At 50.9% G+C, this 22,863-nt stretch overlaps 1 protein-coding gene across 2 annotated transcripts; it reads left to right on the plus strand.

Annotated features, from left to right (window-relative positions):
• The first annotated feature begins 286 nt into the window (after positions 1-286).
• Positions 287-6,521, plus strand: PDP2 (pyruvate dehydrogenase phosphatase catalytic subunit 2). Of its 2 annotated transcripts, none has more exons than XM_047791228.1 (2): positions 287-414; positions 2,484-6,521. In XM_047791228.1, the coding sequence occupies exon 2, from the start codon at positions 2,534-2,536 to the stop codon at positions 4,124-4,126; it is 1,593 nt and encodes a 530-aa protein (XP_047647184.1). In that variant the 5' UTR covers positions 287-414; positions 2,484-2,533; the 3' UTR covers positions 4,127-6,521. The 2 variants fall into 2 exon arrangements, with proteins under 2 accessions (XP_047647184.1, XP_047647185.1); XM_047791229.1 differs by lacking the exon at positions 287-414 and adding an exon at positions 1,024-1,557.
• The last annotated feature ends 16,342 nt before the right edge of the window (positions 6,522-22,863 follow it).

The following is a 22,863-nucleotide window of genomic DNA, read 5'->3' on the forward strand; positions in this document are numbered from 1 at the left end:
TTTGGGGTGTGCAGAGTGCGGAGTGTCACGTGGTGGGGGTGCTCTGCCACAGGACTGCCTGATCCCTGCACCCAGGCTACCTACAGTCGGGAGCGTCTAGGAGGCTGCCTATAGTCCGGAGGAGCCCGGAGGGTGGATGGAGGTGGGCGGGGGAAGTTGAGGAGGAACCGGATTTGGCCCCTCCGGGTCCCGCCCTCTTGTCCTCCTCAGCCATTGGGCAATTCTGCTGTCCGTCATGGGCCCGCCTCCACAGATGAACCAATAAAGACTGGCAAGAGGATGCTTCCTTCTCCAGCAGCCGGGGATCTGCACTAGAGGTACTTTCAGGGAGGCGAGTCCTGGGTGGCTGCAGCCGCAGCACTGCACGCAGGCGCGGAATTGAGGGGGCGAGCCCGGAGGCCTCGGCGCAAGCAGGTGAGAGGAGGGAGAGGACCTGAGGTAGGGAAGTGGGCTACGCGGGTTGTGAACGCCTCTTATCGCGCCGGGCCTGGCCAGCCCCAGGCCCGCTCCGGCCCACGGCGTCGGCTCAGGTGCTGGGGTGGAGAGCGGAGGTGAGGTGAGGTGAGGTGAGGTGAGGGGGCGGGCCCGCGGCGAACCGGAAGAGCCTTGGCCTCAACTGCCGTCATCCCTCTCGCGCACACGCGCCACGTGGGCCCGCGGCCTTACGGCGAACCCTGGGCTGCGTACAGGGACGTCCGCACTGGCTGTTTCAGAGTAGCCCTGTGAGCGCCGCTTCGCGACTTAGTTTCTCTTTTTATGGACTGAGAAGCTGGAGCTCAGGGACGTAGCCGCGCCAGGGTTTGAAGGAGATCGGGTTTAGTGGACTCCGGAGGCCACGCTCTTATCTATGAGGCTGTGGGTCAGAAACTTGACTTGGGGACCTGTTTTCTTAGATATGCGAAATTATTTGGGTCCGGGCTGCGGCAGACCGCCTTGCATCGGGCATCGCTGCTCGCTTCTCTGCTGGGCGGGGGGGAAGGGGCGCGGGCGCGGGGAGGCGCCTTCTGTGCGCCCTGGCCAACCGCTCCTACTCCTAGTTGGGCGGCGTGGGCTGAGGAGAGGGGGAGTGGTCTTCAAGTGTGGGAGCTCCCTTTACCCCCACAGACAAACTTGGGGAGGGCAGGATTCCTAAACGAAATCCAAAAACACGTGGAAAGGCTCCTCCTCCCGAGTCACCAGAGAAACTAGAAAATAGAACAGCTTTTTTGTCTAAGGAAAAATACCGCTAGAGGCTGTTGAAAGTGCTAGGAAAACTGTTTCCTTCATGCCCTTGCAGAGGCAGATGCGAACCTTTTGGAAATCAGTTTGGCAGTATGCGTCTACACCCTTTGACCTACTGATTCCAGTCTTGGGAAATAAGCAAGTAGGGAATAGGTTGATGTGTTAGGTATTGCGGTTTGGTATTTCACAAATAGGCAGTGGAAACAACCTCTAAATCTCCAATAATACACTTAACGGTAAAAGTAATAATACTCTTTTCAAAGGGTTATATTTCTTTAAATCCTCACAGAAATCCTTATGAAACTTATTCGCATCCTACCGACAACTGGAGCTCAGGCAAGTGACGTCGTGTGTCTAATGCTAGACAGCTAGGGTCATACTGCGTGTGCTTTGGGTCCTCTGAACTTGCCATGTTTCGCCATTGTTTGAGGGCTTATTTTGCAAGGTACAGGCCTGGGCACTGGAGAACCACTGGTGAGTAGATCAGCCATGGTTCTTAAATTTATGGAGCATGCACACATGTATGCATTCATTTGTATATAAGTAGAACAAGCTCTGGAGAGTTTATTAAAGAAAATTTTTGCATGGCTTCCTTTTCTCCAGTCTCTTCTGGCATGCTTCTAATCATCACCTGGATCAGTACTAGCCTGCATCCTCTGGAGTATTTTCCACATGCTGTGCCCAATTCAAAATTACTGCCCTGCAGTGCTGGACATTGTTTTGGCCAACATGGCATAGTGCTCCAGCTCAGATTTCCTCAAGGCTAGACACGTGTTGGTGAGGATGATTGGGTCCACTTTGCCTTGTCTGATAATTTTTAGAGGCTGTTCGTACCCCAGCACAGACTTTACATTTTCCATAATGAGTTAGAGCTTAATGTTGGTCTGACCCCAGTGACTTTTCTGTCTTCTTTGCTGCCACCATCTTCCTGTCTTACATGCTGGAGGGCCTCCAGTTGAGTACAGCCACCAGTATGGCTGGGGAGCAAGAAAGAGAGCTTATGTTTAAATAAACACTTAAAGCCTACTGGGGAGAGTGAACATGGGAGCGAGGCACTGGGCTCTGGCAAGGGAGTGGATTTGGAAACGAGGAAAATGTGGCTCTGTAAGAGCAGAGAGAGTGTACATTTTGTACATTTTCTGGAACGTGTTTATTATATGTTATAATAGGAAGCAGGGAGACTTGCTTAAGTATTTTGAGATTAAATGTTTTCAGAAGTCAGTATTTTTAAGAAATTAAATTTAAAACTCTTAAACTTTCAGATTAAAAAAAAAAAAAGTCTTGCTGAAGGAACATATTGTACAGTTGCAGAATGTCGAGTACTGTGTCCTACTGGATTTTAAGTTCTGCAAGGAACGGCATTGCCACATTACAAGGGGGGCAACGTTTATATTCAAGATGTGCCTCAAATAGGATTAAATCAAAATGGAGGCTCTTTGCCCGGGGGCCAGCCACCTTAAAAAACATTGCCCCATGTGATGGCCTTGCTCTGCGGAAAGCCTATAGACACACCTCAACAGAGGAAGAGGATTTCCACTTGCAGCTCAGCCCCGAACAGGTAAATGAAGTGCTGAGAGCTGGTGAGTCGGCACACAAGATTCTTGACCTCGTCAGCAGAGTCCCAAATTCAGTATTGAGGTTTGAGAGCAACCAGCTGGCTGCCAATTCCCCTGTGGAAGACCGGCGAGGTGTAGCTGCCTGCCTGCAGACCAACGGGCTGATGTTTGGTGTCTTCGATGGACACGGTGGCCACGCATGCGCTCAAGCAGTGAGTGAGAGGCTCTTCTACTATGTGGCAGTGTCACTGATGTCCCAGCAGACGCTGGAGCAGATGGAGGGGGCCATGGAAAGCATGAAGCCTCTGCTGCCCATCCTGCAGTGGCTCAAGCACCCAGGGGACAGTATCTACAAGGATATCACGTCACTGCACCTTGACCACCTCCGTGTCTACTGGCAGGAGCTGTTGGACCTGCACATGGAAATGGGGCTGAACACTGAGGAAGCATTAACATACTCCTTCCAGAGACTGGATTCTGACATCTCGCTAGAGATCCAGGCCCCCCTGGAAGATGAGATGACCAGGAACCTTTCACTCCAGGTTGCTTTCTCCGGGGCAACGGCTTGCATAGCCCATGTCGATGGAGTTCACTTGCATGTGGCGAATGCCGGTGACTGCCGGGCCATCCTTGGTGTCCAGGAGGACAATGGCATGTGGTCTTGTCTGCCCCTCACCCGGGACCACAATGCCTGGAATCCATCTGAGCTGTCTCGGCTAAAGAGAGAGCATCCTGAGTCAGAGGACAGGACAGTCATCCTGGACAACAGGCTGCTGGGCGTCCTCATGCCCTGCAGGGCCTTCGGGGACGTCCAGCTGAAGTGGAGTAAGGAGCTGCAGCAAAGCGTCCTAGAGCGGGGCTTTGACACCGAGGCCCTCAACATTTACCAGTTCACCCCCCCCAACTATTACACTCCACCTTACCTGACAGCCAAGCCTGAGGTCACATACCACAGGCTGAGGCCCCAGGACAAGTTCCTTGTGCTGGCCTCAGATGGCCTGTGGGACGTGCTGGGCAATGAGGATGTGGTGAGGCTGGTAGTGGAGCACTTGGCCGAAGGGGGTCGGCACAAGCCAGACCTGGCCCAGCGACCCGGCAACCTGGGACTCATGCAGAGCCTGCTGCTGCAGAGGAAAGCCCAGGGGCTCCAGGCTGCTGACCAAAATGCTGCCACGCGCCTGATCAGATACGCTATAGGGAGCAACGAGTATGGGGAGATGGAGCCGGAGCGGCTGTCAACCATGCTGACATTGCCCGAGGACTTGGCCAGGATGTACAGGGATGATATCACTGTCACTGTGGTGTATTTTAACTCCGACTCAATTGATGCATCTTACAAGGGGAGTTAAGGGTCTCCCATCCTATTGCCAAAGTTAACTTAAATGCTCTTCTAAGACATTTTCACTTACTCTTAAACTGGCTTTTGAAACCTTAGTGTTAAAAGGGCAGGCAGATATAGCTTGCTTAGTAAGAGACTAACATAAGAGAAAAAAAAATTTAGGTTTAAAAATACTAGCGGTGATTTTACATCCCTGAGTGTTTTGGTGTCCTCTTCTATGCAGAGAGAGCAGAGCACAGAGACCAGAGAATTGGCTTGGGCTCGTGGAACCCAAGTCCTTTTATAAAGACACTGGTGTTAAACTGCCAGCCTGAGCCCTTGAAAGGTGTATTTAATCATGATTCTAAGAATATGAAGGACTTCAAGATCTCCTGGGGTCTTGCAAAATCTGCAAACTTGATAATTCTCCTCAATTCACAATCATGGACTTCTAGACTATGAAGGGAGGTTTTGTTTGTTTTTTATTTTAAAGTTACTAAAAGACCTAGGTTTACAAAGCATATTGCAGAATATGTTTCTATGCAATATTGTAACTTTTTGTGTGTGATTTTACTTGTGAAAACATTTTGTAATGCTGCATTCTAGTTCAGATTTAGTTTATCTCGAAACTGAGTCCTTAAACTTGCAAACAGGGCCTGCTGTAAACAAGCATGCTTAGAATGGGTTTTCTTGGTTTTCAGCTGAGGGTGAAGGCTGCCAGACCTCTGGACCAGCTGAATTTATTTGTGTTGCTTTGGGGCCCTTCCACTAAGTCCCACCCCCTGAACCTTTGAGCTGTGCTAGGAGATCACTTCTGTCTGAGCCTTAACTCCTGGCCTCCTGCATTAATAAAATTTCCTCTGGGGTTTAGTAAATCTCTGCAGATGTACTCACAGCACTTACCCTTTCTGATTATACCTCTCAAACATTCTTCTAATTCCTCCTAATGCTCTTTCCCCCTCTGTTATGCTGAACTCCCTCACCCTGCTGCTGACTGTGCAATACTGTCTAGAAAGAATGTTCCCACTCCGCATGGTTGCAGGGAAGGAGAAAATTTCAACATTGCATGTGGTGACCATGACAGGCAGTTTAGGCAGGACTTGCTTATGCCGTAGATTGTGGACTTTAGATTCAGCCTGAACCTGGAGAGGTGAAAGCATGGACCTGAGAACAGTCACTAACCAGGGCTCACTAGTTGCATCTGGAGGGACACAGGGAGGACGAGATTTGTCTGATGGGACACTTGCCCTCAGACTGGGGATAAATCGCCATTGCTACTTCTGGGGAACCAGACTTATTTAGTATAGGAGTTGGGGAAGAACCAGATGTAACTAGTAATGGCTTTCTTGGGCTGCACAGTCTGTGTTTATTTGAAAATTAAGCCACGTGGATCCTTTTTTGGGAGGATGAACTTCATGGTCTAAATTGCTGTAGCATTTCAACAACAGGAAACGTGTCCCTAAATGGAAACACAACTATAATCCCACAAAACTGACACTTTTTAGGTTCCTGCTCAATCTTAAATTGATCTGTCTCCATCTCAACTCCCTCGAGCCACCCACTGAAAGGAAAGCAAATAGCTAGGTTTGACTTCCTCATGTTCACATTCAGGACATTCAGATGCTGGGAAACTTCCAGCCCGGGGATATTTCCGTTTGTTTTCCAGTGCAGCTGTTTAGTGATGTGGCTTCATCTAAGAAATTCTCTTTTGAGTGCTTAGGCCTTGGTCCTTTTATTCCGAAACCATTAATATTCCTTCTGATCCCCTAGATCTTAATTCAGAAATAAGACATGAATCACCATCTCTCAGCTTGCATGAAGGTTTGCTGCTAGAGCCGAAGACTGCTTGTCTGCAGGTCCTTTGTTCTTTATGCCAGATGAACCCTGACGCACCCTCGGAGCAGTTACTGGGTTTACATACTGAGTGTCTGAATCCTGTTATGGAGCCTAGTGTGGGTCATAAATATAGCTGATTAAGTAACTTGTGGGACAGCTGAGAGAATGCAGACTTCCCACCTGTTTCTTCAAGTGGATCTGGGTTTTCTCTGCTAATAGATTTCCTGCTTTATAATCGGTGTATTGAGAGAGAAGAAAGGCTGCTTTATCATCTGCTTTTTCCCACTGTGAACCCCGTCTGCTCTTGGCCATGAATGCTCCAAGGAGCACCTCCTTCTGGTTAAACCCCAGCATCTCTGACCCCCTGGCCACCATTCTACTGTCACTGGCCTTCCTGAGGCATATGGGCCACCGCTTGAGGACACTGGGATTTGAGAGGGGGGTGGTGGTACTTGTCAGGTCTTCCAAAACACGTATCATTCCTTTTATGTAAAGATTTTGATATTGAGACTTCTAAAATGAACTAAAAAATGAGATTGCTTAATATTTAGGATGTCACTTTCAAATAAAGTATGCTTTGGTGCTTTAAATTGTTTATTATTTTAGGTAAAGAACATCGGTAATATTGGCATACTTTAGATATTGTTTTATGTATGAATAATAGGGTTCTGTGGATTCTAGGGATGCGCCAAAATGGATAGAAAAGTTCTAAGATCAAGTTAGTATGCTAGGTCAAGTTACTTATTCAATTTTCTGAGATGTTATTTGTAACATTAAAGCTGATTTAGTATAATGGGAATGTAAACGTTGAGCTATGTTAATATATAAACATATTTTTCCCAGAAGTCTGATTAGCCTAAAAGATCAAGTGGGTAGAAGTTTTCTTGTGGCGCAGTGGGTTAAGGGTCCCGTGTTGTCACTGCAGTGGCTCAGGTCAATCCCTGGCCTAGGAACTTAGAGATGCCATGGATGCAGCAGAAAAAAAAGAGTGGGTAAAATTGAGATTAGACCCAACTGAGCTGGCATCTTGTAAATATGAGTGAAATATAAACAGCTCAAACTTAAGAGAATAATTGTATAGTTGAATAGAACAACAACAAAACAAAATGTGTTCAGAAGGAGTCTGGCTTGACTCTTTGATCCATCAGTCCCTAGTGACCGATTTCTGTTGGACAATTTTGGGGAGGCCTTAACTGCCCAGGTTAAACCAGAATATCCTGGACTGAGCTACCCCAGTTTCATCTTAGGCAGTTTATTTGTCTCTGGACTTGACTCTTTTCCATAGCAGAAAAAGCCCTACTTTGGCTTTGGAGCTGGGGATAAAGGCTGGTGGTGCCACTTGTATGAGCTGCCATGTGTATCACCAAGTGGGAAAGCCACTTGGACTGCCCGCCACCATCTCCTGAGCAGGCTGAGGCTCTGTCCCCGGTGCCTCGGGCACCTGATATTTATTTAACTGACCTCCTGGAAAATATTTCTGATCAAGCATTTACTTGGAAAAATTATTAACCCATGTTCTTTAATATTTACTGCATTTGTTTTCAAGCCGTATACCAATGTTGTTTTTGACATTGATTTTCTAACCATGAGAGATATTTAAATGAAACTTGTACATAAAAGAGGCAAAATGATACTTGATTTCTTTTGTTTCTGAATATTGATTTCTTTTTGGCAGCGCCTGAGGCATACAGAAGTTCCCAGGCCAGGGGTCCAACCAGCACCACTGCAATGACCCAAGCCAAAGCAGTGACAATACCAGATTAACTGCTAGGCCTCCAGGGAGCTCCCAGAATATTAATATTTAGGCTGTTCAGAAGTCCATCCAAAAGAGAAGTGTTGACTCCCCCTCCATATTTAACATTTTATTGTTTTATTCAGTTCCAGCATCCTGGGGTAGAAGTTTTTATATTTTGTTCTGACAGTGCCTTTTTAAAAAAAATTTATGCAAGTATGAGTTCCTATCATGGCTCAGCAGAAACGAATCTGACTAGCATCCATGAGGATGCAGGTTTGATCCCCGGCCTCGCTCAGTAGGTTAAGGATCCAGTGTTGCCGTGAGCTGTGGTGTAGGCTGGCAGCTGTAGCTCTGACTGCTCTGACTCGACCCCTAGCCTGGGAACCTCCGCATGCCATGGATGCAGCCCTAAAAAGACAAAAAAAAAGTGTTGTAGTTGATTTACAATGTTGTGTTAATTTCTGCTGTACGGCAGAGTGATTTGGTCATACATATATGTATCCTCCTTAATATTCTGTTCCATTATAGTTCATCAAAGGACACTGAATATAGTTCTCTGTGCTATACAGTAGGATTTTTTTTTTTCAGTAGAATCTTACTGACTCTCCCCTTCATGTATAATAGCATATATCTGCTAACTACGTCCTCCCATTCCATGCCTCCCCAACCCCCCGCCCCTGCCCTTGGCAACCACGAATTTGTTCTCCATGTCTGTCTCTGTTTTGTAGATAGGTTATTTTGTGTCATTTTTTTAAGATTCCACATATAAGTAATATCATATGGTATGTGTCTTTCTCTTTCTGGCTTCATTTGGTATGATAATCTCTAGTTCCATCCAATGCTGTGAATAGCATGATTTCATTTTTTATGGCTGAATAGTATTCCATTGTGTGTATGTACCACATCTTAATCCATTCATCTGTTGATGGATATTTAGGTTGTTTCCATGTCTTGGCTATTGTGAATAGTGCTGCTATGAACATAAGGGTGTATGTATCTTTTTGAATTATCTGGATATATGCATGCCAGGGGGGATTGCTGGATCTTATGGTAACTCTATCCCTAATTTTCTGAAGAACCTTTGAACCGTTTTCCATGGCGACTGTGCCAACGTACATTCCCTCTAACAGTGTAGGAGGGTTCCCCAGAAGAGAAGTTTTCTGTGCAAATTTATGGTGACTGCTGACCCTACAAGAAGTCCTTGCTTAGTGTTAACCCTGTGTGTGGGGATCTGAAAAGAAGGAAGGGGAAATAAAGGCTTTTGTTGTGTGGCTCTCCACACACTCAGGGCCAAGGCCTGCTGGGATTTCACATTCTTTAACTGGCCTTGTAAAAGCAGCTTCTTTGTTGATCTTAAATTTGGTGACAAGGTCTAGGCAGCTACCTAGGTGGTATGGAAGACTCCACTCCATCCCTCCCCCACTGACTGAGCTATAACTCATTGCCTCCGAAGGTATCTGATGGGTGCTTCTTTTTTTTTTTTAAATTAAATTAATTAATTAATTTATTTATTTATTTATTTTTGCCTTTTCTAGGGCCACTCCCATGGCATATGGAGGTTCCCAGGCTAGGGGTCTAATCGGAGCTGTAGCTGCTGGCCTACGCCACAGCCACAGCAACGCTGGATCCAAGCCACATCTGCAACCTACACCACAGCTCACAGCAACACCGGATCCCCAACCCACTAAGCAAGGCCAGGGATCGAACCCGCAATCTCATGGTCCTAGTCAGATTCGTTAACTACTGTGCCACGACGGGAATTCCTGATGGATGCTTCTTAGAAGGCAAATACAATTATTAAGTTACTGACTTTAGTGTGGGCTAGGGTGGTTAAACTGGGCCCGGAAGAGAAGCAGATTTGAGAGAGGGAAATGTAAAAAGGAGAATATCTGAGGTCTGCTAAGGAAGATTGAGACGTTTCTTTTTTTTTAACATCGTAAAACAGGCTCAGAGCCTGAAAAACATGGTCCTGACACTAGTAGGGCAGGGGTTTGAACCAAGTCCATTGCCCATGCACTTGTCCCAATGCTGGACTTTCAGAAAGCAATAATAATGCAGGAAAAAATGTCATAATTTTGGCCCTGGGTGGATGGGCGTGGAGGAGAAATAGGTGTCAAAGGGAAGCTAGGATCACTTTACATACTTTCTGATATCCCATCATTCTGGAACTTGATAAAAATAGAGGGAAAACAGGGAGAATTAAATTTTAAAAATTATGCTCTTTAACTAGAGGGGAAGAAACAAATGTATACTGTTCTTTCACCTCTAGAGTTTGTTTCCATTTTGCTTGATGCTACTCAGCAGCCTTAAGTAGTTCCCAGGCTGGTGATCATGGGTGGCTGGTGCTCCGAGTGGACCCCTCTGGGACAAGTGATCCTTTACTGGACTTCTATGGGTCAGAGGGTCAGAGTGTCTTTGCCCCATTGGCCTTGACCTTACCTGCTCCAAATTGGAGATGACCTGGCTGGGAGGAGCAAAGTTGGGAGAGGGGATCAGAGTTCCAGTTCTGACCTTCACCAGCAAGAGAGTAAGTGAAACAGGGCAGGACATTGCGGGGCCCTCCCAGATACAAAAGCCCCTCCACATCCCTCCCCCCCGCCCCCCATTTCTTGTTTGTAGAAAAAGGCCTAGTCTCCTAGGCCTTCCCTGAGTTCCAAAGAACAGGTACAAGCAGTTACTAATTACATAAGTGAGGGAATGCAGAAACAAAGGCAAAGTAGCTAAACAAGAAAGGCAAAGTTCTTCATAAACAGAATCCTAGTTCCTCCTCAAGAGATAGTCATCACAGTCCAACACACATCTTTGAGTTCTGCAGGAACTAAGAGCTCCACCCTGGTGGAGGATGGTGACTACCTGCTGAGCACAAACACTGTAGACCACAGACTGGTTGGAACCAGAAGGTTGATGATTCCCAAAACATCACCCCTCACCATCAATCAATCAGAAGAAACTTTTGAACCCTGCAGCCCTCACTTTAAAACTTGCCTTTAAAAACCCTTCCCTGACTGGGAAAAAAAAAAAGGAAGTTCCCGTGTGACACAACAGGTTAAGGATCCAGCATTACCACAGTTGCAGCACAGGTTGCATCTGCAGCATGGGTTCAGTCCTCAGTCCCTGGAGTGAATTCCACATGTAGCAAGTATGGCCAAAAATCAAAAAATAAAAATAAAAACCTTTCCCTGACAGCTATGAGGGAGTTCGGGTCTTTTGAACATGAGCCACCTGTTCTCACTTGGCATCCTGCAAATAAATGCCGTACTTTTCCTTCACACCACCCACTGTCAGCAGGTGGTAGTGGGTGAGTGGACACGAGTTGCATTTGGTGATGCAAAGGTGGCCAGAAAACATTACTTAGCCTGGAGAAGTGGTCTTTGGAGGGACTTGCCAAAGCCCACTCTTTCTCAGATCCTCTTCCTGCCCTCCCAGGATTCTGGAAAGTTCTCATTCACCCAACACCATTCTCCCTGCAGCAGATGAACAGAACAGAGCTGCCACTGTGTCCAGTTCACCGTGCTCATGCCTTGCCTGCTCCAGGGCCAGGCAGGCAGAGCTGTCCAGGAATGGCCCCATCCAGCTGGGGGCTGAGAGGCCCATGGCACTGGGTACAACGGTGATGGGGAGGGGCCAGTCCAGCAAAAGGAACGAGGGGAGTGAAGCACAGGGGTAGGTCCAGCCTAGGGGGTCTGGGCGTGGGCTCCAGGGGCATAGTGGAAGCAGGGGCAAGAGTTGCAGGGAAGGAAGGCTGACGGGGAGCTGGCCAAATGTGGCTGGATGGGCAAGGAGGAGTCCCTTGAGTGATCTCAAGATGGGGAAGTGAGCAAGGCCATGCAGCAACCTCAGAAAAGACATGGCTTGTTCTTTGTCAGCGCGAAGGTGGGATAGGACTAAGAGAAAGTCCTACCTCAATCCCCCTACGTACCCTGCAGTGTTACCACAGGTGCTGACAGGCATTTGTCTTTGTTTTTCTCCTTCCCAAACTCATCACTCTAATGTCAGACTTAGCTCCATGGCCTGCTGATTGTACAATGAAGACGACAGATGAGGGACAGATGGATGGATGGATGATCAAGGGAGGAGCAGACAGAGAGGAACCAGCAAAAGAGAAATCGTTAGGAATGAACACCTCTTGTGCACAGTGAGGCCGGACAAACCAAATCTCAGAGTTTGGAGCAGAAAAAAACGGTTTGTTGCAGGGCCAAACAGGGAGAATGGGTGGCTCATGTTCAAAAAACCCAAACTCCCAGATGGTTTTTAGGGGAAACTTTATAGGAAAATTTGGGGTGAGGAATACAGGGTATGTGGCTTTCTTCTGATTGGTTGGTAGCGAAGTAATAGGGTGGTGCTCCAGGAATCTTGTGCTCAGCCTGAAGTTGCTTAACTCCACCTGGATGGCGACCTTAGTTCCTGCAAAACTGCAGTGGGAATGGATGACAGTGAATAATTGCTTAAAAGGATCACTACAGAAAGGTGAGGGCCATTGCGTCTTCTCACGTGGGAGTCAAGACACAGGACACAGGTGGAGGTGAGAAGCTGGCTCTGTGGGAAGAGGCTGGCTGAGCTGCTGGGATGACTCTTCTTCTGAAACAAAGCAGGGCACTGTGTGAGGGGACAGGGAACCTTGGCTTGTGGGAGGGGAGGATACCCATGGGCTCACTTGGGATCCCAGGAGCCTTGATGACCCCAAATTTGGCCTTGCAGGGAAAGATGGAGGAGCTGGGCCCCTTTAGAGCTCTGCCTGGTGGCTTGATCACTAAACTGGAGGATGGGATGATGGGAACTCCAATGTGGAGCCCTGGTGGCACAGGCCCTTTGCTGTGGGATGCTGTGCTGAAGCAACATGAAGTGGGTGGTGGCCTCTAGATGTCGCTGTCGGGCCATGTTAGTGTCATCCGCAGCAGGAATGGGAGGAAAGAGGTCAGGAGGAAAGGAGGCCCTGAGGCTCACCAGCAGGGGCTCTGCAGACTGCAACCTGGAACATCCTTCAGGCAGCCTCACCAGATCCTCGATGTCCTTGGGGCTGGAAGGAGCTGGTGGTGGGAGGGGAAGGACCCTATCCTGTGGTCACTAACCCTTCCTTGTGGGAAAGGGACTGTTGGACTCCCAAGAGAAGCAAGGGAGTAGCTGTCACCTTTTCTGGTCTCCCCAGTGTGGGCGTTCCTCTCTGTGGACTGCCCCCCATCTCTGAACCCTTCCCATCCCAATCTCCCCCAATCCCTGTAGCCGGACCCCACAGCCACTCCCAGCAGCTCTGAGGTCCACTCCCTCCTGCCCACCACCTGTCCCAGCCCCAGGAATGGTCTAAACCATCCTTATCCTCCTCCACCCCTAAGCAACAACTACTCGCTCTGGTCAACTCCGCCAGCACACAGTAGTCAGAGTGATCTTGGTCAGACTCAAATCTGAACATGTCACTCTTTTGCTCCAAACCCTTCCATGACTCCCCCTCACCCTTGGGAGAACGCTCAGAATCTTCCTCCCCAGGTGTGTGGGCATTATAGTCACACATAGAGGAGGGAGTAAGAAAAAAGAAAGTGGTCTTTGTCTTACCCCACAAGCTGGAGTCACTTCTTCCAAGGGTCAGGCCAGCCCCTTGGTCACCTCTAGGACACAACCTGGAACCCTCCACCTTTTGTTCCTGGCTGTGGTTTTAATGTTGATCATAAACTCCTTGCCACTCCTCCCATCACGCTGTGGGGTCAAATTCCCCTCCTCTTGAACCTGGGCTGACTTTAGCAACTTACTTGTAACCAATAGAATATAGCAGAAGTGACCCTGGGGATTGACAAAGTTATTGTGCAGCAAAGTCCTGATAGCTGGTGAATCTGAGAGATGGTTGTGATAGTTATTTATTTACTTAATTTATTGTCTTTTTAGGGCTGCACCTGTGTCATGTGGAGGTTCCCAAGCTAGAGGTCTAATCAGAGCTGTAGCTGCTGGCCTACGCCACAGCCACACGGGATCCAACCTGTGTCTGCGACCTACACCACAGCTCATGGCAGCACCAGATCCTTGACCCACTGAGCAAGGTCAGGGATCAAACCTGCAACCTCATGGATACTAATGAGATTCGTTACCGCTGAGCCACGACGGGAACTCCCTGTCATGGTTAATTTTATGTGTTAACGGTGCTACGGGGTGCCCAGTAGCTGGTAAAAACATTTCTGTGCACGTCCGTGAGGGTATTTCCAGAAGAGATTAGCTTTTTGTGTGTGTGTGTCTTTTTAGGGCCACACCCATGGTATATGGAGGTTCCCAGGCTAGGGGTCGAATTGGACCTGTAGCTGCCTGCCTATGACACAGCCACAGCCACAGCCACGCAGGATCCGAGTCATGTCTGCAACCTACACCACAGCTCACGGCAGTGCTGGATCCATAACCCACTGAGAGAGGCCAGGGATCGAACCCACATCCTCATGGATACTAGTCCCATTCGTTTCTGCTGAGCCATGACAGGAACACCAGTTTAGCATTTTAATCAGTAGACTGAGTAAGAAGTGGGTGGACATTATTCAATCCATTGAGGGCTAGGATTGAACAAAAGGTGGGAGGAAGAGAAAATTTGCTCTCTGTTGAGTGAGGACCTCTGTCTTCTGCTCTCGGACCTCTGATGCTCCTGTTCTCAAGGCTTTGGATTCCGACTGGGACTTATATCCTTGGCTCCTCTGGTTCATAGGCCCTTGGGTTTGGACTGGAACCACAGCACTGGCTTTCCTGTGCCTTCAGCTTGCAGATAGCAGGTGGTGGGACTTCTCAGCCTCCATAATCACGTGAGCTAGTCCCTTAAAATCACACAAATATTATGAACCCATTTTACAGGTGGTGAAACTGAGCCTGGAGGGGTGCAATGATGTGCTCAGGGTCACAAAACTAGTAAATGCAAAGCTGAGTTTTAAATCTTGGTGTCTGACTCCAAAGCTTTCTCTTAGCTTTCATGTGGCTTCTAAGAGATCATGCAATTCTGTTGAATATCTATTCATTTGAATTTTTCTTTTCCTTTTTAGGGCCGCACCTGCACCATATGGAGGTTCCCAGGCTAGGAGGAGTCAGATTGGAGCTGCAGCACCACAGCCACAGCAACACAGGATCTGAGCCACATCTGCGACCTATGCCACAGCTCACAGCAGCTTTGGATCCTTAAACTCGCTGAGTGAGGCCAGGGATCGAACCCATACCCTCATGGATACTAGTCGGGTTATTAACACACTGAGCCAGAAGGGAAACTCTCGTTTGATTTTTTTGTTTTAATGCCCTATCTGTTCCCCAAAAGCCTGGCAGGAAGGAGTAAGCTCTCAGTCCATGGACACATTCTAACCTAAGGTGGGGGAGTACTTGGCGAGACATGAATAGGATCGATTGTGGGGGCCCTTTGCTTGTGCCTGGGAGTGGGGCTGTGTGGATACAACAAAGGACAGACCTTGTGTGTGGCCTTTCCATGCGTCCCAGTCAGCCTGGCCTGTGGGGTTGGGAAGGCAAGGGCAGGTGGAAGCTGGAGGTGGTGCTGGCCTTGAGCAGGCAGGAGGGATCAACAGACCAGAGTCTGCCCTGCTCCCCTGACCCCATAGCCCTGGACTGGTTCCTGATTCCCTGGCTGCCCTGGGCCTGGCACCGCTGGCTTAGGGGAAGGCTCAGAACTCATCAGTCACACAGTGCAGCCTGCTCTCCCGCCCAGCACCTGTTAGAATTTATCTGAGAGAGAGAAAGGGAAGGAGGGAGGGAGGAGGGAGGACCAGACAGCTACACAAGGGGTTTGAACAAAAATAGTCATGGCACTGGTGTTTGTAAGAAAGAGAAACCGGACCCTGCTGACATGTCCTTCCTCCACATATTGGACACAGAGATCCTGGTGCATCCATCTGGGTGGACTTTAAAAGTGATGGTGGAAGATCTTTATTTGACAGGAAACTGCTCACTGTAAATACAGTAAATGAGGGGGTGGGAAATCAGATTGCAAACCAGAATGTACAGTGTAACCCCAAGTTGAAATCCTTCCCCAGACCTCATGCACACCCCTCCACCAGCTCCCTCGTGACTAAGCCCATTGGCCACGGGCCGCCCTGGGGGAGGGGACCGCAACTATATTGGGAAGGGGATGAGATCACCCAAAGGCTGGCTGATTTAGAACCGGCTAACTTTTTCCACCCGTGTGGCTCTCAGCGTCTTCTAGGCTGGATCATAAACCTTGGCGCCAGCCTGCAGAGTGGAGGGGGGGCACGTTCCCCCTCCTGAGAGGTGGAGAGGGCGCAGGTGCTGGGCTGAAGTTGCGATAAAATGGCAGAGAGGGTCTGGGGGTTCCCCAGGGCTCAGCTGGGACCCTGCAAAAGCTTTGCTTCCAGCAGATCTGAGTGTCCTGTCACTCCCCCGGGGACCCCTGTGGGCAGAAGGTTCATTTCATGGGGGCAGGAATATCGCAGAGGGTGGACTATGCCTTATGATGAGCTGAGCTGGGTCCCCTCGGGGCTACCTCTAACACCCTGTTATCTTGCGATTCCTATTTGGAGCCTGGCTTTGCCCTGATAGGACTCCCCCTGTTTCTGGCCAAACCCAGGGAAAACCCTCACGAGGGTAGCGGTGGAGGGGAGAGGCCTGGAGTGGGAAGGGGGGTAGGGTCCAATTCTATCTCAGCAAATAAATGAGTTGCCTTCAACTCCCAGCTGGATCTCAGTGCCCTTTCGACTCCCTCAAACCTGTTCTCTAGCTTCACGGAGACATCACAGTGTGTCCCAGTCCTCTGAGCTTCTGCCCGGGCAGATGTCCCAGCCTGGCCACCCTTCCCCACTGCAGCTGCCTTTGTCACCCCCACCCCCAAGCTGGGTCAGGTGCCATCTCCTCCACCAAGTCAGCATCCATCATATTGGCTTGTCCGTGTTTATCCGGGGTGACCCCTAGGGCAGGGGACCGGCTTCAGGGAAAATGCTGAGACATGCTGGGTGAAGAAGAGGAAGGGCCCCAGGAAGGGGTGGGGGTCAGGAGAGGACCAGCTGTGCCCCACACTGTTCTGTGTCAGGGCCTCAGGGGGACTTTGGAGCCTCAGGCCCCTCACACTCCACCGCAAATAGCAAGCAAATACGGAGCGGAACACCCTGATCTGGGCTTTGCAGCGAGGAGCAGGAACTGGGCAGAACCGGAATGAGCCGGAGCATCCCCTCCTTAGCCTGAGCCGTGGGCAGCAGGGCCAGAAATGGAATTCTCCAGCTCGATGGAGTTGTTCCTGGAAAATCCCCACAGGCCCTTCCAGAGACATGTTTTTGTGCCCGACTCTGGTTCCTTCAGATCAGCAGGGAAGGGGCCTTTTGGTGGTGGGGTTATGCAGGAAAGGCCTTTGTCCTCTCTGAATTCTAGGGCAGCTGAAGTAGAAACTCACGCATCTACCCAGCACCATGTGTCAGCTTCGCAGGGTCCTCTCAGCTACACTGAGACACAGGAATCAACGTTCCCATTGGTTGAGAAGGAAGCTGATGCTCGGAGATGTCAAGTGGCTTGCTCAAGGTCACAGAGCTGAGTCAAGAATCTAGGCCCACCTATGGAGGGTCAGCCTGCATACAGCTCTGGCCTCTCCCATCCCCGCATCCTGATCAGGATTCCCAAAAGGGCAGGGAGAGCCCACAGGCTGAGGATGCCACTTCCAACTCACTCCCACTTGTCCAAGCCTGGGCTGGCCCTGTGCCTGCCACTCTCAGAATAACTCGGGTGGTTCTGGGCATGGATCACTGGCCATCACCTGGGATCTATTTTTGTCCTTCGGGTAACAAGGAAGTCTCACCTTGTGCAGTAACCATTTGGGGTGAGGGTAAAACATATGACCCCCAACCCCAGCTGACCTTGCTGCCCTGCTGGGAAATGACCCCAGCCGGGAAGGGGAAGGCCTGGCTCAGCCACGCTGCCTTTCTCTCCCTGCCCAGCCACTTCCCAGAATCTGGCTTTCTATCTCAACCCTTTTTCTTGGCAGCCCATACCCTACCCGCCCTGTCCCCCACATAAAGATCAGGAAGCCGACAAATGGATCATTTGTCCTCATGATCCATTGCCTAATCTTACCCACCTGAATAGCCAGAAAATTCTTTCTCATATCTATCTGTGGAAATAAGCCCATTTCCTTAGGTGCTAGCCAGAGAGTTCTAGAATCCAGATACAGGGACCATCTGAGGACCCAGCAGCTAGAACTTGACTTTCAAACTCTGGGGCCCTGGAAGCCTTTGGGGCAGTGGCTGATGACATTTGAGGAGATGACAGAAGTGTGGGCATACCACAGACACTGGAGGTCAAGTACAATCTCAGGGGTCATGGCCCCCAATGACCATCTATAGAGGACCAACCCCTGGGGGTAGGGCCCAGAGATGCCAAGAGAGGCACCTCAACAGACTTAGAGGCTCCTTTCTGCTGAAACCAAGTGTGGGGCAGCGGGGGAATATTATGACCTGAGCTCAGTGACAGTAAGATAAATGCACAGAAAAAAGACTGGAAGGAAACCTGTTAAAAATGTTTCTGAAAGTTTCCATTGTGGCTCAGCCTGACTGTTATCCATGAGGATGTAGGTTTAATCCATGGCCTTGCTCAGTGGGTTAAAGGATCCAGCATTGCCGTGAGCTGTGGTGTAGGCCGCAGACACGGCTGGGATCTGGCGTTGCTGTGGCTGTGGTGTAGGCCAGAAACTGCAGCTCTGATTAGACCCCTAGCCTGGGAACTTCCGTATGCCTCGGATGCACCCATTAAAAAAAAAAGTTTCTGTGACAGCAAAATCAAGAATGATTGTGGCTGTGATGACAACAATAATAAGAGCTATTTCCATTTTTGAGGGCCAGTGATGTGCCAGCCCCTGTACTAAGTAAGGGCTTTGCTTGTGTTACCTCCGTTGATCCCCAGGATGTGTTCTTCTCTCGGTGGCCATGGCCAGTAGCCTATGGGGTGAGCTCCATAAATGAGGGTGGCTTTTGCCAGGTCTGCAGCTTCCCTAGAGGTAGATGGCTGAGCCCTCGGGCCCAGTACACAGGAGATGCTCTGTTCTCCCTGCCAGCAGCGCTGGGCATGAGAGGGCATGGCTGACCCTCTCGGGGATGCCTTCGGGGAACCAGCCAGACCCACTGAGCTGACCCCAGCCCCCACTTGGCCCTACTCCTGCAGTTGTTGGGGCTCAAAATAGCGGCTGCTCGAGAGCTGACAATCAAAGGGCAGCTAAAAAAAGTCCCCTCAGTCTGGGCTCTGTCGCACACGGCTCGTAGGGCCTATTTTGGGGGAGAGGGTGCCGACGTGCCAATGGAAAATCCATGGGGCGGGAGTCTCCAGGGTGGGGGACCCACGTGCCTCCCTTTCCCGGCCCCCACCCCTGAGCACACGTGCACAGACACACACATATTTGCAGCCGTTAGTCCACCTTCCTGATGGTTGGACTTTGTCACCAGGAAAGGATGAGGAAACCCAAGCTCTGAGAAAGGGAAGTGCGGGGCTCAAGGTCACAGAGCAAGTGGGCCGGGCAGTGGTCAGCCGGGCCCCTCCGGCTCCCAGGACAGTGCTCTCCCTGCCTACCGTCTCAGTGGGGAAACCAATACCTTATCTTCTGGGGCATTGCACGCGCAAAGGTGGTGTGTTCTGGGTTGAACTGGGTAGGAAGCTGAGCATGACTTGAGGGTTTTAATGAGCACATGGGAAGAAATCCCACTGGAAGCCCAGGCCAGTTCTGATGGGCCCTTGCCTGGCTGTAGGAGAGGCAGCTAGGCTGGCACTGGGCCTTGTCCTGGGTGAGCCCATCCCCCCACCCTGTCCCTGTGACCACCTCACCCGCACTGTCCGGGCCCCCGGAGCCTGGCAGTCTCTGCCAAGTTTCCAGGGAACGTGTCCGATAAGGAGCCAGGGCTCATGACTTGCTCCCACCCAGGCACTATCTCTGACCCCACCACCACCACCAAGCGGGTAAGAATAGCAACAGCCCTGCTGAGTGGGCACACACACAGGGACAACACGGCTACTGCTTCAGGCAGGAGGCACCAGCCCTCAGACTGAGGGCAAGTCTCCAGGCCTTCTCCCCTTCAGACCTATTTGCTGCCCCCCACCCACTGTCCTGGGCTTGAAGTGCCACCACTCCTTATGATAAAGCACCAGCCTCATCCTCTGCCCCTGCTGCCTCAGCAGAGGGGACCTGGAGGAGAGCACCCCGGCCTGGGGCCTGAGCTCTCCCCTCCACTGGGGAGCTGTGCGACCTGGAACTGGACACTCTCCCTCTCTGGGCCCATAAGCACGGTAAGGTGGCACAGCAGCCCCTTGAAGCATGGAAAAAGGCCAGCAAGGCCTCTTTTGGGGCTAGGGCCCCTCACTGTCCTGGTACCCTCTGCCTGGCCTGTCTCCTGAATGCCCCTGTGAACTTTGACCCTTTGACATCCTAGTCAGTGGGGACATGGATGGGGTAAGGATGTGGGGTCCCTGGGATACAGCACATGATGTGACTGAGTCCCCTCTATGAGTCTCTCCTGTGTGCGCTGCACTGCGTCACATGGGAATGTGAGGGTGACCGCATCACTCTGAAGGAAGAGGCTGTTGCCATGGAACCCAGGGAGAACATCACCGTGACATGTGAAGCAGGGAGATCTAGGGAGGCTTGTATCCAAGTTCCTGAGTCACTGTGACACTGGGGTAATCAAGGGAGCTGAGTCTGAGTCCCCCAGTTCCCATGTCAGTGTCCCCTGAAGCTCTCCCAGTCTGACCCGGACCAGCCCCTCCCTCAGCCTCCTCACCTCTCCGTTCCCAGCAAGCATGTTCTCACCTTCCCTGTTCTCTTCCCCTTGACTCTCAAGCCCATCTCCTGCCCTCCTATGTCCCCCACTGACCCAAGGAGTCCAAGGGGGAGGGGGCCGGGGTGCTAGGGAAGGGGAAGAAGGGAGGGGCTGGGGTGGGCTCCTGGAAAGCTTACACCACGCAGACTTTAACATGCATGTGCGCGCGCGCACACACACACACATACACACACACCTAATGGACTGACAGGGCAGTGTGTACCAGGATGGAGTCTCCAAGTTCAGTCTCTCTGCACTAGCTCTGCCCCTGGCAGGCCCCCACAACATTTCTTTTCTATTGTTGTTTCTTGTTTTTTTTTGTTTTTGTTTTTGTTTTTAGGGTCACACCTGCAGCATATGGAAGTTCCCAGGCTAGGGGTCGAATCAGAGCTATAGTCACCAGCCTACACCACAGCCATAGCAACACCAGATCCTTAACCCACTGAGTGAGGCCAGGGATCGAACCTGCATCCCCATGGATACTAGTCGGGTTCGTTACTGCTGAGCCACAGTGGCAACTCCCCACAACCTTTCAATCCTTTGGGTCCTCACACATCCCTGAGGCCCTCTTGTTGGAAACACACTATCCCACAGCAGTAGGCCCTCTGAAGCTGAGATCAGAGGGAGAATTTCTGCCCTGAGGCCCAAGCTAGAGTCCCAGACAGTGTGGGTGGCAGTGAGTGGGGTGGGGGTCTCTGAGGTCCTAAGATTGCTTCTGTCTCTGTGAGTGAAGGCTGGGCTGACCTCTGGGCCTCTTGCTTCAAGAGCTGTAATCTCTGGGGCTGGAAAAAGTTTAAAAATATCCTCATGTTTACATTCTTTCCAAGTCCGCCTCCCAATCCTCACTGCTGGGTCCCTTTGATCTGGCCCTGTGCCTTTGGAAGGGGCCTGGGAGAGGGAGACTATGAGCTCCCCACCAGGGAGGGCCCACGACCATCTTCAGCTCCAGACCAGTCTGAACCCAGTGAGATATCTTAGTGTCACCCAGAGAGAGTCTTGGAGCTGGCAAGGTGCCAAGGCTGGAGGGGGCTCTCCAGCCCAGCATCACCCAGCAGAGCCATGTGGGAGCTGGAGTTGGGGCCTCTCTCCCCCTTCTGGGGGATCTCCTGGGAGCAGGACACTACTGGAGAAGTAACACGAACCTTGACCAAACAGTCTCACCTTGTGCCCTGCTTCTAAGACCCAGCTGCAGCTCTTAATCTCCCTGATCTTCAAGATCCTCCACTGGGACCAGTAACCCTCACAGGGTGATAGAAGGATCAGATGAGATCTGCCTTCAAAGACCTTTGTACCCTGAAGACTTCTGAGTGGGTACAGGCCAAGCAGAGGATCCCAGCAGAGGGGCAGAAAGCTCTGCTTGGACCGAGGTAGTCAGCAGAGCCCGCTGAGAGGGATGGGGGGCGGAGCACCTGGGCCCAGAGGGCTGGGATCATCCTCAGCTCGGATCCATCCCCGGCTGAGGATCCTGACTGAGTTTCCCAGGCTCCCCCAGGCCAGCCAGGATGCCCGCTCCCATGTCTCTTGGCTGGGCTTGGCCTCCATCCTGCAGAATCTGCCAGGAGTGAAGAGATTATCTCCTAAAAATAGGGTCCGGGCCCCACTGAGTTTGTTTTTCTCCCTTCCCCGTGATTTACCATCATCAGCCCTGGGTGCCTGGGATAGCAAGTCTCACCCTGGTTCCCCAGAGACCGTTGGGATGAAGGCATGGGGGATCAGCGTGTGTCTGGGGTCACATGCAGGGCTTAGAGGTCAGACTGAAGCTGTCATCAGGGCTCAGCACCAGGGCCATGGCTTCACCTTGGGCCAGGGACAAACGTTCACCTGGGGCAGGAGCAGGGCCAGGGTGAGCCATGAGGTTTCTATCCCACCCCAGTGGTGTCCACCAGAGTAATTCCCCCTTCTCTGACTTTTTGCTTGCCATCGCCAGCTGTATAAAACCACTGATGCATTGGGAACAAGAACTGGGGGCAGAGGGGCCCATCCCGAGCATCACCTCTCCTGTTTCAGCCCCATGGGGCCCTCATGATTCCTACCCAAACTCCTCCTGAGCCTGAGCATCCCCTGCTCACTCCTGTGTGCAGGTGACTCATGCAGGGTGGCACAAGGGCGCTCACACATGAGTGCAGGACATGGACTCACAAGGTGCCCTCCCATAGCAAAGATGATAACCAGGCAAACGCAGAAATGACCCCCTTGAGGAAACTCTACTCAATCATCACCTGGACAGACGTAACCCATCTGGGGACTGCAGCCTGTGGTCTCGAATGCCCAGTGGAAACGCCCCACCTTACTCTAGCCTCAAGATCTTACCGGGAGCCCATATGACATCCCCGTGTCTTTCCCTACAGGGGAGCCCAGGCTTTCCCCTCAAGCCTCCAGACACTTTCTGTGCAGCAGGAGAAGGGATGAAACCTGGTTCACACACACACAGACACG

The sequence above is a fragment of the Phacochoerus africanus genome, chromosome 8 (assembly GCF_016906955.1).
Source record: "Phacochoerus africanus isolate WHEZ1 chromosome 8, ROS_Pafr_v1, whole genome shotgun sequence".
NCBI classification, from domain to species: domain Eukaryota; kingdom Metazoa; phylum Chordata; class Mammalia; order Artiodactyla; family Suidae; genus Phacochoerus; species Phacochoerus africanus.